Genomic DNA, 13,918 nt, shown 5'->3' with positions numbered 1-13,918 from the left:
CTGGTGGCCAGCCTCCATCGCCACAATGGAAGGATAAAGGGAAGGATCCCACTGGTGGCCAGCCTCCACCATCACAATGGAAGGATAAAGGGAAGGATCCCACTGGTGGCCAGCCTCCATCACCACAATGGAAGGATCCCACTGGTGGCCAGCCTCCATCGCCACAATGGAAGGATAAAGGTGAAGGATCCCACTGGTGGTCAGCCTCCATCACCACAATGGAAGGATAAAGGGAAGGATCCCACTAGTGGCCAGCCTCCACCATCACAATGGAAGGATAAAGGGAAGGATCCCACTGGTGGCCAGCCTCCATCGCCACAATGGAAGGATAAAGGGAAGGATCCCACTGGTGGTCAGCCTCCTTCACCACCACAATGCATAGACCTGTTACAGATTTACAGACACAAACTATAAAAGGTAGACAGTACATTTATTGGGAATATCATCAGGTTTTGTGTGTGAGATAAAGTGTTGAAGGAAAACATCCAGCTTGTTTGGGTCAAAGTCCAGATGGTCCAATTTTGGTGACATTTGGTGGCTTTTCTCCAAGGTGGATCAGCATATGCCACCTGTAATCTGCTTTACGCTTATAGCTTTTCCCACACTCGGGACAGGAATATTTCTCGCGCTCCTTGGCGACGTGGACGCTCATGTGCTGCTTGAGATTGTACTTTTGGCGGAAAGCTTTGCCACATTCCAGGCAGGTGAAGGGCTTCTCCTTGCTGTGGGTGTGAAGATGGTTCTTCAGGTTGCTTTTCTGGACGAAGCCCTTTCCACACTCAGGACAGAAGTAAGGGACGTCTCCTTGGTGGATCCTCATGTGTAGGACCAGGCCAGGTTTGGTCCGGTAACATCTGCCGCACTCGTGGCACGAATATCGCTCCCCGGTGTGGATCATTTGGTGAGTTTCCAGCTGTGCCTTGAATAAAAAGTTTTTTCCGCATTCAGAACATATGAAGGGTTTATCGCCGGTGTGTCGTCTTTCGTGGATCTCACAGCCTTTGTCGGTGGAAAAGCTCTTTTCACAGAAGGAGCAAGGAAATGGCTTTTGGTTGGAGTGAACCACCTGATGTCGAAGGACGGTGGCTTTACACGCAAAGAGCCTACCGCAGTCCGGACAGGCCACTTTGTACTTCTTGTGAGCCAGGTAATGTCTCTTGAGACGCAGTCTGCTGGTGAAATAGCGCCCACACTTGGAACATTTGTACATTTTCACTGGTGTGCAGGTTAAAGTCCGCATTTCCTGTGCGTTATCATTTGCAGGTGTGCCGAGTTCCATCAGTTTCTTTAGCAAGCCGGTCTTGGTTTCCTTAGGCAGGGCCATCCTCCTGTTTGTAAGCAGTGGGTTACGGATCACCAGGGGCAAGGTACGTGGCAGGATTCTGTCCTTCCTCATAGCCCATGACCATATGGTTTGTGTTCCTCTGCTGCTGGTTGAGGGACCTCCATCTTGGTGCGAGGAGGATTCTTCCTCTACATCCGATTCCTCCTCGCTCGATGTGGGCTCCTCTTTTATCTTAATTGGGATAATCTGTGTCTCATCTATGTTTTTAGGATCTTCTTCTTCTTTATCAGAGAACGGCTCCTCTTTAATAGAGAAAGATTTGTCTCTGTCTGCCAGATTATCTTCTACATCGGAAACAGGTTCCTTCTTAATATTACGAGACATGTGATCGGAAGGTCCCTCTTCTTCTGAGAGGGGTTCTTCCTTAATTTGAAGAGACCTTTCATCTTTAGTACTCTGGAGACATTCTTCTCTGTAGTTACTTTGTGTCTTGTCCGTTACCGTGCTGCATGCCCCTTTTCCTGACTCCTCGTTATGATGAGTGTCGATGTGGTGTGACCCGCCAGCAGCTGCACATAGTTTATTATTTGTGGAGGAACACCTTGCTCCTCTACATGAAAGTCCTCCCCCCTTCATATTAGCAGGATTTCGCTCTTCTGTCTTATTACTTTCTCGTTTTTCAGACAAGCTGGATGGGGACATCTTCAGATACGGCTGAGATCCTACCATAGAGCCTTCCAAGCCTGTGGGTGGGCTGGGCAGTGAAGTCTTCAGGGCATCACATGATTTGGGGTCTGGGTCTATGGCATGGGAAATGGCCAGGGGGTCACATGGTTTTGATACTTTTAGGCATTTGACTCCTGCGTTGCTTTTTATTGTGATCTTTATTTTGTCCCTGAAATCCACGGCAGAAATTGGGGTGGTCAGTGGGCCAAAGAGGTCTGCCATTGCCATTCCGCCTGTAAGAGAAAAACACACAACAGCTGGATGATGTTCACCTCAGGATTGATATGAAGAATAAACATAATCAAAGAGTTTGGTGGGGATGGTTCTGTCTGTGCACAGGAGGCAAAAGAAAAAAGGATAAAGTAGGGAGCATGTGACAGTGAAGGTTGTTGGCCAACATGGTTGAGGAGGATAAGGTAGTGAGGAGGTGATGGTGAAGGTCGGTTTATGATGGGACAGGTCAGGAGGAAGAGGAGTGATAAGGTAGTGAGGAGGCGATGGGGAAGGACGGTCGCTGGTGGGGAGGCGTTGGTGAAGGCCCGGTGGGGAGGAGACGGTGAAGGGCTGTGTGGAGGCGACGGTGAAGGACCGGTGGGGAGGTGATGGTAAAGGACGGTGGGGAGGTTTGAATATCAACCAGGTGTGTGAGGGGGAGGGGTCAGGTGTGTGAGGGGGAGGGGGTCAGATGTGTGAGGGGTCAGGTGTTCTATATCTATCAGATGTGTGAGGGGGAGGGGTCAGGTGTTCTATAGCTATCAGGTGTGTGAGGGGGAGGGGTCAGGAGGGTGAGGGGCAGTGCAATGCGATCACCAATCAGGTGAGGATGTGTGACGTCACACGTGTTGGGGTTCCGGTGGATCTCTTACCCGGGAAAACCCCGAACCAGCCGTTCTTTTCCTCCATTCCTCTTCCCGTCAGTCATCTGCCGCCATCTTGTTGTAGACCGGAAGTGAAGACATTGATGGGCGGACACTTCTGCCTCTAGTACGGATGGAGTGATGGTAGACACGCCCATGTCACATGACCTGAGCAGAAGCCAGGCCCCTCCCCCGGGTGATAGGGCGGAGATTTGGAGTCATTTGTGGAATGTGATCAGTGGGCGCAGCTCTCCGCTATGACCAGAAGGGGCGGCTCATCATTATTATAAAGGACCGCTGGGTGTCGCTGTAAATTGATGTATTACTATTCTCCGCTGTCACCGCCAGATGTCACGTGACGTTCACATCTCCCAATCTGCCGGAAGTAACCCCGCCCACATTATCTGTACGGAAATGACGTTCTAATATGGAACGCAAACAGGAAGTGGGGTCAGGAGGCGGAGATCAGAAGTAATGGTGAGAACTTCCGGGGCGGAGGAAGATGGCGGCTGCGGAGAGGGTGAGAGACTCACAGTGCCTGAAATAAAGACTGTCAGGGGGAAGTAGTGGGCGGGGCTTTGTGCTCCCATCATCCCCTGCGGGAGACACTTCTACCACAGCAAAGCCTGGGAGTGTGTTACCTACCCTCCCCCCATTCAACCCACCTACCCTTCATCCCTCCCACCACTTACCCTCCTACCCCCCATCTTACCTTCTCCCACCTACCTTCCTACACTTCCCCCCCCAACCTACCTTTATACCCTTCCCGCCACCTACCTACCGTACTGCCCTTCCCGCCACCTACCTACCCTTCCCCTCTACCCCACCTGCCTTCCCCCCTCCCCCACCTACCTACCCTTCCCTCCCTCCTTCACCCACCTACCTTCCTACACTTCCCCCCCCAACCTACCTTTATACCCTTCCCGCCACCTACCTACCGTACTGCCCTTCCCGCCACCTACCTACCCTTCCCCTCTACCCCACCTGCCTTCCCCCCTCCCCCACCTACCTACCCTTCCCTCCCTCCTTCACCCACCTACCTTCCTACACTTCCCCCCCCAACCTACCTTTATACCCTTCCCGCCACCTACCTACCGTACTGCCCTTCCCGCCACCTACCTACCCTTCCCCTCTACCCCACCTGCCTTCCCCCCTCCCCCACCTACCTACCCTTCCCTCCCTCCTTCACCCACCTACCTTCCTACCCTTCCCCCTACCTACCTGTGCTTCCTTCCTAGCTACCTAATGCCCCTACCTACCCTTCCCAGTCAGTAATGATGCCCCTCCCCTGTGTGATGTCAGTAATGATGCCCCTCCCCTGTGTGATGTCAGTAATGATGCCCCTCCCCTGTGTGATGTCAGTAATGATGCCCCCTCCCCTGTGTGATGTCATTGATAAACCCTCCCCTGCGTGATGATGTCAGTAATGATGCCCCTCCCCTGTGTGATGTCAGTAATGATGCCCCTCCCCTGTGTGGTGATGTCATTGATTAACCCTCCCCTTTGCGATGATGTCAGTAATGATGCCCCTCCCCTGTGTGATGATGTCAGTAATGATGCCTATCCCCTGTGTGATGATGTCAGTAATGATGCCTATCCCCTGTGTGATGATGTCAGTAATGATGCCCCTCCTCTGTGTGATGTCATTAATAATGACTTTGCTCTTTGGTGATGATGATGATTGAGTCCACTTTAAAGTTGTGTTTCTATTTTGGGCCCTGATGAAGGGGGTGGGGGAGTTGTGGCTCTTTAAATGAGTTGGCTGTGTGAACCATCCAGGTTGGACTTCCAGGATGGGACAGGAACTCCTCCTGCTGATGCTTTGAGTCCCTGACTGGGTATCCATTGGAGGAGGCAATGAGATCCGCCTCCCCCAAGCCAGTGATTTAAGTGTCTCTCCTCCTGGGCGTGTCTCTTCTCCTTCTCCCCCTGGGCATGTCTCTTCTCCTCCTGGGTGTGTCTCTTCTCCTTCTCCTGGGTGTGTCTCTTCTCCTTCTCCTGGGTGTGTCTCTTCTCTTTCTCCTCCTGGGTGTGTCTCTTCTCCTTCTCCTCCTCCTGGGTGTGTCTCTTCTCCTCTTCCTGGGTGTGGCTCTTCTCTTCCTGGGTGTGGCTCTTCTCCTCTTCCTGGGTGTGGCTCTTCTCCTCCTCCTCCATTCTGGGTGTGTCTCTTCTCCTTCTCCTCCTGGGTGTGTCTCTTATTCTCCTCTTCCTGGGTGTGTCTCTTATTCTCCTCTTCCTGGGTGTGGCTCTTCTCCTCTTCCTGGGTGTGGCTCTTCTCCTCCTCCTCCTCCTGGGTGTGGCTCTTCTCCTTCTTCTCCTAGGTGTGTCTCTTCTCCTTCTCCTCCTGGGTGTGTCTCTTCTTCTCCTCCTCCTGGGTGTGTCTCTTCTTCTCCTCCTCCTGGGTGTGTCTCTTCTTCTCCTCCTCCTGGGTGTGTCTCTTCTTCTCCTCCTCCTGGGTGTGTCTCTTCTTCTCCTCCTCCTGGGTGTGTCTCTTCTTCTCCTCTTCCTGGGTGTGTCTCTTCTTCTCCTCTTCCTGGGTGTGTCTCTTCTCCTCTTTCTGAGTGTGGCTCTTCTCCTTCTCCTCCTCCTCCTGGGTGTGTACTTCCTTCTCCTGGGTGTGTCTCTTCTCCTCCTCCTGGATGTGTCCTTCCTTCTCCTGGGTGTGTCTCTTCCCCTTCTCCTCTTCCTGGGTGTGGCTCTTCTCCTTCTCCTCCTGGGTGTGTCTCTTTTCCTTCTCCTCCTGGGTGTGTCTCTTTTCCTTCTCCTCCTGGGTGTGTCTCTTCTTCTCCTCTTCCTGTGTGTGGCTCTTCTCCTTCTCCTCCTGGGTGTGGCTCTTCTCCTCCTCCTCCTGGGTGTGTACTTCCTTCTCCTGGGTGTGTCTCTTCTCCTCCTCCTGGATGTGTCCTTCCTTCTCCTGGGTGTGTCTCTTCCCCTTCTCCTCCTCCTGGGTGTGTCTCTTTTCCTTCTCCTCCTGGGTGTGTCTCTTTTCCTTCTCCTCCTGGGCGTGTCTCTTCGTCTCCTCTTCCTGGGTGTGGCTCTTCTCCTTCTCCTCCTGGGTGTGGCTCTTCTTCTCCTGGATGTGTACTTCCTTCTCCTGGATGTGTACTTCCTTCTCCTGGGTGTGTCTCTTCTCCTCCTCCTGGATGTGTCCTTCCTTCTCCTGGGTGTGTCTCTTCCCCTTCTCCTCTTCCTGGGTGTGGCTCTTTTCCTTCTCCTCCTGGGTGTGTCTCTTCTTCTCCTCTTCCTGGGTGTGGCTCTTCTCCTTCTCCTCCTGGGTGTGGCTCTTCTCCTCCTCCTCCTGGATGTGTACTTCCTTCTCCTGGGTGTGTCTCTTCTTCTCCTCCTGGATGTGTCCTTCCTTCTCCTGGGTGTGTCTCTTCTCCTTCTCCTGGGTGTGTCTCTTCTCCTTCTCCTGGGTGTGTCTCTTCTCCTTCTGGGTGTGTCTCTTTCTCCTTCTCTTCTCCTGGGCGTGTCTCTTCTCCTGGGCGTGTCTCTTCTCCTGGGCGTGTCTCTTCTCCTGGGCGTGGCTCTTCTCCTGGGCGTGGCTCTTCTCCTCCTCGTCCTGGGTGTGGCTCTTCTCCTCCTCGTCCTGGGTGTGGCTCTTCTCCTCCTCGTCCTGGGTGTGGCTCTTCTCCTCCTCGTCCTGGGTGTGGCTCTTCTCCTTCTCGTCCTGGGTGTGGCTCTTCTCCTCCTCCTGGATGTGTACTTCCTTCTCTTGGGTGTGTCTCTTCTCCTCCTGGATGTGTCCTTCCTTCTCCTGGGTGTGTCTCTTCTCCTTCTCCTGGGTGTGTCTCTTCTCCTTCTCCTGGGTCTGCTCCTTCTCCTCCTGGGCGTGTCTCTTCTCCTTCTTATCCTGGGTGTGTCTCTTCTCCTGGGTGTGTCTCTTCTCCTTCTCCTCCTGGGTGTGTCTCTTCTCCTCTTCCTGGTTGTGTCTCTTATCCTCTTCCTGGGTGTGTATCTTCTCCTCTTCCTGGGCGTGTCTCTTCTCCTCTTCCTGGGCGTGTCTCTTCTCCTTCTCCTGGGCGTGTCTCTTCTCCTTCTCCTGGGCGTGTCTCTTCTCCTTCTCCTGGGCGTGTCTCTTCTCCTTCTCCTGGGCGTGTCTCTTCTCCTCCTGGGCGTGTCTCTTCTCCTCCTTCTCCTGGGTGTGCTCCTTCTCCTCCTGGGCGTGTCTCTTCTCCTTCTTATCCTGGGTGTGTCTCTTCTCCTTGGTGTGTCTCTTCTCCTTCTCCTCCTGGGTGTGTCTCTTCTCCTCTTCCTGGGTGTGTCTCTTCTCCTCTTCCTGGTTGTGTCTCTTATCCTCTTCCTGGTTGTGTCTCTTATCCTCTTCCTGGGTGTGTCTCTTCTCCTCTTCCTGGGTGTGTCTCTTCTCTTCCTGGGTGTGTCTCTTCTCTTCCTGGGTGTGTCTCTTCTTCTCTTCCTGGGTGTGTCTCTTCTCCTCTTCCTGGGTGTGTCTCTTCTCCTCCTGCTCCTGGATGTGTACTTCCTACTCCTGGGTGTGTCTCTTCTCCTCCTCCTGGGTGTGTCTCTTCTCCTCCTCCTGGGTGTGTCTCTTCTCCTCCTCCTGGGTGTGTCTCTTCTCCTCCTCCTGGGTGTGTCTCTTCTCCTCCTCCTGGGTGTGTCTCTTCTCCTCCTCCTGGGTGTGTTTCTTCTCCTCCTCCCTGGGTGTGTCTCCTCTCCTTCTCTTCCTGTGTGTGTCTCTTCTCCTTCTCCTGGGCGTGTCCTTCTCCTGGGTGTGTCTCTTCTCCATCTCTTCCTGTGTGTGTCTCTTCTCCTTCTCCTGGGTGTGTCTCTTCTCCATCTCTTCCTGGGTGTGTCTATTCTCCTCCTCCTGGTTGTGTCCCTTCCCCTGGTTGTGTCCCTTCCCCTGGTTGTGTCCCTTCCCCTGGGTGTGTTTTTTCCCCTGGGTGTGTCTCTTCTCCTCCTGGGTGTGTCTCTTCTCCTTCTCCTCTTCCTGTGTGTGTCCCTTCCCCTGGTTGTGTCCCTTCTCCTCCTCCTGGGTGTGCTCCTTCCCCTGGGCGTGTCTCTTCTCCTTCTCCTCCTGGGCGTGTCTCTTCTCCTTCTCCTCCTGGGCGTGTCTCTTCTCCTTCTCCTCCTGGGCGTGTCTCTTCTCCTTCTCCTCCTGGGCGTGTCTCTTCTCCTTCTCCTCCTGGGCGTGTCTCTTCTCCTTCTCCTCCTGGGCGTGTCTCTTCTCCTTCTCCTCCTGGGCGTGTCTCTTCTCCTTCTCCTCCTGGATGTGTCTCTTCTCCTTCTCCTCCTGGATGTGTCTCTTCTCCTTCTCCTGGGCGTGTCTCTTCTCCTTCTCCTGGGCGTGTCCTTCTCCTGGGTGTGTCTCTTATTCTCCTTCTCCTGGGTGTGCCCTTCCTTCTCCTGGGTTGATGTGTCTCTTCTTCTCCTCCTGGGTGTGTCCTTCCTTCTTCCAGGTGTGTCTCTTTTCCTCCTCCTGGGTGTGCTCCTTCCCCTGGTTGTGTCTCTTCTCCTCCTCCTCTTCCAGGGTGTGTCCCTCCCTCCTCCTCCCTGGGTGTGTCTCTTCTCCTCCTGGGTGTGTCCTTCCTTCTTCCAGGTGTGTCTCTCCTCCTCCTCCTGGGTGTGTTCCTTCCCCTGGTTGTCTCTCTTCTCCTCGTTGTCTCTCTTCTCCTCCTCCTGGGTGTGCCCCTCCTCTTCCAGGGTGTGTCCCTCCATCCTCCTCTTCCTGGGTGTGCCCCTCCTCCTGAGTGTGTCTCTTCTCATCCTGGGTGTGTCCCTTCCCCTGGTTGTGTCTCTTCTCCTCCCCCTCCTGGGTGTGCCCCTCCTCTTCCAGGGTGTGTCCCTCCATCCCTCCTCTTCCTGTGTGTGCCCTCCTCCTGGGTGTGTCTCTTCTCCTCCTGGGTGTGTACCTTCCCCTGGTTGTGTCTCTTCACCTCCTGGGTGTGTCTCTTCTCCTCCTCCTGGATGTATCCCTCTTCCCTGGTTGTGTCTCTTCTCCTCCTGGGTGTGCCCCTCCTCTTCCAGGGTGTGTCCCTCCATCCCTCCTCTTCCTGGGTGTGCCCCTCCTCCTGGGTGTGTCTCTTCTCCTCCTGGTTGTGTCTCTTCACCTCCTGGGTGTGTCTCTTCTCCTCCTCCTGGATGTATCCCTCTTCCCTGGTTGTGTCTCTTCTCCTCCTGGGTGTGCCCCTCCTCTTCCAGGGTGTGTCCCTCCATCCTCCTCCTCCTGGGTGTGTCTCTTCTCATCCTGGGTGTGTCCTTTCCCCTGGTTGTGTCTCTTCTCCTCCCCCTCCTGGGTGTGCCCCTCCTCTTCCAGGGTGTGTCCCTCCATCCCTCCTCTTCCTGGGTGTGCCCCTCCTCCTGGGTGTGTCTCTTCTCCTCCTGGGTGTGTACCTTCCCCTGGTTGTGTCTCTTCACCTCCTGGGTGTGTCTCTTCTCCTCCTCCTCCTCCTCCTGGATGTCTCCCTCTTCCCTGGTTGTGTCTCTTCTCCTCCTTCTCCTGGGTGGATGTGTCTCTTCTTCTCCTCCTGGGTGTGTCCTTCCTTCTTCCAGGTGTGTCTCTTCTCCTCCTCCTGGGTGTGCTCCTTCCCCTAGTTGTGTCTCTTCTCCTCCTCCTCCTCTTCCAGGGTGTGTCCCTCCCTCCTCCTCCTCCTCCTCCTCCTCCTCCCTGGGTGTGTCTCTTCTCATCCTTGGTGTGTCCCTTCCCCTGGATGGGTGTGCCCCTCCTCCTGGGTGTGTCCTTCCTTCTTCCAGGTGTGTCTCTTCTCCCCCTCCTGGGTGTGTCCCTTCCCCTGGTTGTGTCTCTTCTCCTCCTGGGTGTGCCCCTCCTCTTCCAGGGTGTGTCCCTCCTCCTGGGTGTGTCTCTTCTCATCCTGGGTGTGTCTCTTCTCATCCTGGGTGTGTCTCTTCTCCTCCTGGGTGTGTCTCTTCTCCTCCTCCTGGATGTCTCCCTCTTCCCTGGGTGTGTCTCTTCTCCTCCTCCTGGATGTCTCCCTCCTCCTGGTTGTGTGTCTCTTCTCCTTCTCCTGGTTGTGCCCCTCATCCTTCATCTCTCTATTTTCAGATTGCCCTCTGGGTAGAAGGAGGAGCGCAGCCGCCAGGTTTCTTGTGATGGATTATAAACGGGAAGGATCGAGCGCCGGCTGCATGAAGGAGGAGAGGAGCGATCATCTCGCCATGTCTGAGGAGCATCCGCCAGGTGATCCGGATATAAAAGAGGAGTGGCCATCACCAGAAGGGGGCACACCGGCTGATGGCTGCACCCCCGATGATAAGAAGCAGTTGGCATTGACTTTCATTGATGGACAAGGAAACGCAACGCGCGCAGATGTTGATGTTTCCACCAATCACAAGAAGCCGCCCCTTATAAAGGAGGAGTCAGCTTCCAGCAGGGAGGATAGCCTCAGTGACACAGACTCTGAACCTTCTCCGTCCTGCAAGGCGGAGTCACACATTCCCTCCAATGAGGACAATGTCAGCATGGCGGCTGTGGACTTCATTCCGGTTATCATTAAGGAGGAATCTGTGTCAGAGGAGGAAGAGAATCTCACCGACACAGACCCCCACCCAGGGGGGAAGCCCCCCGAGGTAATGAGAAACCACCCCTGTCCAAAGTGCAACAAACGCTTCACCATGCCACTAGCACTGGCCCAGCACCAGCGCAGCCACCTCCCCAGGAAGCAGTTTTCATGCGCCATGTGCGGGAAAACCTTCAGCAGTAAGTCAGACCTGAGCCGGCACCAGAGAATTCACAGCGGAGAGAAACCCTTCATGTGCTACGAATGCGGAAAATGTTTCAGCAAAAAATCCGACGTCCTGCGCCATGAAAAAATTCACAGCGGCGAGAAGCCGTTCTCCTGCCGGCAGTGTGGGAAATGTTTCAGCCGCGACTCGCACCTGAGCCGCCATCAGAGGATCCACACGGCGGTGAAAGCCTTCACCTGCTCTGAGTGTGGGAAAGTCTTCTCACAGGAAATGCAGCTTCAGCGCCACGTCCGAGTCCACACCGGGGAGAAGCCCTTCTCCTGCAACGAATGTGGCAAATGTTTCCGCAAGAAGTCGGACGTGTCGCGGCACGAGAAGATTCACACCGGAGAGAAACCCTTCATATGTTCCGAGTGCGGGAAACGATTCAGCCGCCATTCGCACTTAGTCATCCATCGGCGCGTGCACACCGGGGAGAAAACCTTCTCGTGTTCCGAGTGCGGAAAATATTTCACTCAGTACTCCACGCTCATTTCCCACCGCCGGATTCATACCGGGGAAAAACCCTTCGCTTGCACTGAGTGCGGGAAATGCTTCGCACAGAAGAGAGATCTCAACAAGCACATGACCCTTCACACTGGCGTGAAGCCGTATCCCTGTTCAGAGTGCGGCAAAAGTTTTGTGCTGAAATACGAACTGCGTAAGCACCTCCGCATCCACACCGAGGAGAAACACTTTGTCTGCACCGAATGCGGCAAATGCTTTATCACCAAATCTGACCTGGTCCGCCACCAGCGCATTCACACCGGGGAGAAACCCTTTGCCTGTTCAGAGTGCGGAAAATGCTTCAGCCGCCACACCTACCTCGGTATCCACCAACGAGTTCACACCGGAGAGCGACCGTTCGTCTGCTCCGAGTGCGGCAAGTGCTTCAGCCAGAGGACGGCCCTGGCGGCACACAGCAGAACGCACACTGGAGGCCGGCCGTTCGCCTGCTCAGAGTGCGGGAAGCGTTTCAGCAAGAAGTCTGATCTCCTCCGCCACCAACGCATTCACACCGGGGAGAAACCCTTCACTTGTCCCGAGTGCAGCAAATCCTTCAGCCGACATACTTACCTGATGATCCACAAGAGGATCCACACCGGAGAAAAACCTTTCCTTTGTGCCGAGTGTGGCAAACACTTTACCTACCGATCCCACCTAACCCGACATCAGAGGATCCACTCCGAGGGTTCGCTCTCTGAATGTGAATGACCACAGAAATCCACCAATGGAGAGTCGTGACTGACACCACTGAGGTCTTCCTCTTCAAATGTGAACCCAACATGAGACTGAGCTTCCTGAGAAGATGTACACAGGGGGCATCTCTCTAATACTTTCCACCATATCCAACACCAGAAGGTTCCCTCACAAGCCACATCATATCCAACACCAGAGAGCCCAATCCACTGAGGTCCTCCTCTGCAAATGTGAACCCAACATGAGGATGAGCTTCCTGAGAAGATGTACACAGGGGGCATCTCTCCATATCCAACACCAGAAGGTTCCCTCACAAGCCACATCATATCCAACACCAGGGATCCCAATCCACTGAGGTCCTCCTCTTCAAATGTGAACCCAACATGAGGATGGGCTTCCTGAGAAGATGTACACACGGGGCATCTCTCTAATAACTTCCACCATATCCAACACCAGAGAGCCCAATCCACTGAGGTCCTCCTCTGCAAATGTGAACCCAACATGAGGATGGGCTTCCTGAGAAGATGTACAGATGGGGCATCTCTCTAATAACTTCCACCATATCCAACACCAGAAGGTTCCCTCACAAGACACATCATATCCAACACCAGAGAGCCCAATCCACTGAGGTCCTCCTCTTCAAATGTGAACCCAACATGAGACTGAGCTTCCTGAGAAGATGTACACATGGGGCATCTCTCTAATACTTTCCACCATATCCAACACCAGAGAGCCCAATCCACTGAGGTCCTCCTCTGCAAATGTGAACCCAACATGAGACTTAGCTTCCTGAGAAGATGTACAGATGGGGTATCTCTCTAATAACTTCCACCATATCCAACACCAGAAGGTTCCCTCACAAGGCACATCATATCCAACACCAGGGATCCCAATCCATTGAGGTCCTCCTCTTCAAATGTGAACCCAACATGAGGATGGGCTTCCTGAGAAGATGTACAGATGGGGCATCTCTCTAATACTTTCTACCATATCCAACACCAGAGAGCCCAATCCACTGAGGTCCTCCTCTTCAAATATGAACCCAATATGAGGATGGGCTTCCTGAGAAGATGTACACATGGGGTATCTCTCTAATACTTTCCACCATATCCAACACCAGAGAGCCCAATCCACTGAGGTCCTCCTCTGCAAATGTGAACTCAACATGAGACTGAGCTTCCTGAGAAGATGTACACACGGGGCATCTCTCTAATAAGTCACAATAAACGTCCCACCGTGTCTGGCATTAGAAGATTCCCTCACAAGTCACACTGGAGGAGATTTACTAAAACTGGAGCACTCAGAATCTGGTGCAGCTGTACATGGCAGCCAATCACCTTTCAGGTTTTATTGTCAAAGCTTAAGAAAACAAGATGAGGTTAAAAATCTGATTGGCTGCCATGCACAGCTGCACCAGATTCTTTGATCCAGGTTTAGTAAATCAACAACATAGTGTCCCGCTGAAGGTTTCAAGGCACAGTGTCTAGCATGAGAGCTTTCTTCACAAGTCACAACATCTCCAGCACAAGAAAGTTCCCTCACAAGACACTGTCCAGGACCAGAAAATTCCCTCACTAGTTGCATCTGAAAGTTCCCTACCATGTCTGGCACAGAGAGGTTCCCTTATTTACAATCCCAGTGTCTGGTGCCACCAGAAGTTCCCTCGCTTACCAGTCCCACCAGAGGGTTCCCTCGCTTACCGGTCCCACCAGAAGGTTCCCTCGCTTACCGGTCCCACCAGAAGGTTCCCTCGCTTACCAGTCCCACCAGGGGGTTCCCTCGCTTACCAGTCCCACCAGAAGGTTCCCTCACTTACCAGTCCCACCAGAAGTTCCCTCACTTACCAGTCCCACCAGAAGTTCCCTCACTTACCAGTCCCACCAGAAGGTTCCCTCGCTTACCGGTCCCACCAGAAGGTTCCCTCGCTTACCGGTCCCACCAGAAGGTTCCCTCGCTTACCGGTCCCACCAGAAGGTTCCCTCGCTTACCGGTCCCACCAGAAGGTTCCCTCGCTTACCGGTCCCACCAGAGGGTTCCCTCGCTTACCAGTCCCACCAGAGGGTTCCCTCACATACCAGTCCCACCAGAAGTTCCCTCGCTTACCAGTCCCACCAGAGGGTTCCCTCACATACCAGTCCCACCAGAA

General features: G+C 53.9%; 3 protein-coding genes across 4 annotated transcripts; 1 reads left to right on the top strand and 2 right to left on the bottom strand.

Moving 5' to 3' along the window:
* Positions 1-413: 413 nt before the first annotated feature.
* Positions 414-3,017, bottom strand: LOC143960000 (uncharacterized). The gene is made up of 2 exons (XM_077468250.1): positions 2,878-3,017; positions 414-2,244 (listed from the first exon to the last, which is right to left on the bottom strand). The coding sequence occupies exons 1-2, from the start codon at positions 2,912-2,914 to the stop codon at positions 500-502; spliced, it is 1,782 nt and encodes a 593-aa protein (XP_077324376.1). The 5' UTR covers positions 2,915-3,017; the 3' UTR covers positions 414-499.
* A 171-nt stretch (positions 3,018-3,188) lies between these two features.
* LOC143959997 (uncharacterized) lies at positions 3,189-13,267 on the top strand. 2 transcript variants are annotated; one of them, XM_077468246.1, is made up of 3 exons: positions 3,189-3,388; positions 9,893-11,831; positions 11,987-13,267. In XM_077468246.1, exons 1-2 carry the CDS (start codon positions 3,343-3,345, stop codon positions 11,785-11,787), a joined length of 1,941 nt encoding a protein of 646 aa, XP_077324372.1. In that variant the 5' UTR covers positions 3,189-3,342; the 3' UTR covers positions 11,788-11,831; positions 11,987-13,267. The 2 variants fall into 2 exon arrangements, with proteins under 2 accessions (XP_077324372.1, XP_077324371.1); XM_077468245.1 differs by having other exon boundaries at positions 9,893-13,267.
* On the bottom strand, positions 5,258-9,160 carry LOC143960022 (uncharacterized; the record flags this gene model as incomplete). Its single annotated transcript, XM_077468286.1, has 5 exons — positions 9,017-9,160; positions 7,277-7,336; positions 6,665-6,715; positions 5,954-6,187; positions 5,258-5,782 (listed from the first exon to the last, which is right to left on the bottom strand). Coding segments are annotated over exons 1-5 (1,014 nt in total), but the record flags the coding sequence as incomplete, so codon positions are not given.
* Positions 13,268-13,918: the final 651 nt, after the last annotated feature.

Source organism: Lithobates pipiens, unplaced genomic scaffold, assembly GCF_037356315.1.
Source record: "Lithobates pipiens isolate NorthernLeopardFrog02 unplaced genomic scaffold, aLitPip1_a1.2 Scaffold_79, whole genome shotgun sequence".
Classification (NCBI taxonomy): Eukaryota; Metazoa; Chordata; class Amphibia; order Anura; family Ranidae; genus Lithobates; species Lithobates pipiens.
Note: the sequence above shows the minus strand (reverse complement) of the source record. Positions and strands in the feature narration are given on the sequence as shown.

Coding starts and splice junctions, on each gene's coding strand:
- LOC143960000 (XM_077468250.1), bottom strand. CDS start 2,914: ATGGAGGAAAAGAACGGCTGGTTCGGGGTTTTCCCGG. Junction 2,245..2,877: donor CTGGTTCGGGGTTTTCCCGG/GTAAGAGATCCA, acceptor TTTCTCTTACAG/GCGGAATGGCAATGGCAGAC.
- LOC143959997 (XM_077468246.1), top strand. CDS start 3,343: ATGGTGAGAACTTCCGGGGCGGAGGAAGATGGCGGCTGCGGAGAGG. Junction 3,389..9,892: donor AGATGGCGGCTGCGGAGAGG/GTGAGAGACTCA, acceptor CTCTATTTTCAG/ATTGCCCTCTGGGTAGAAGG.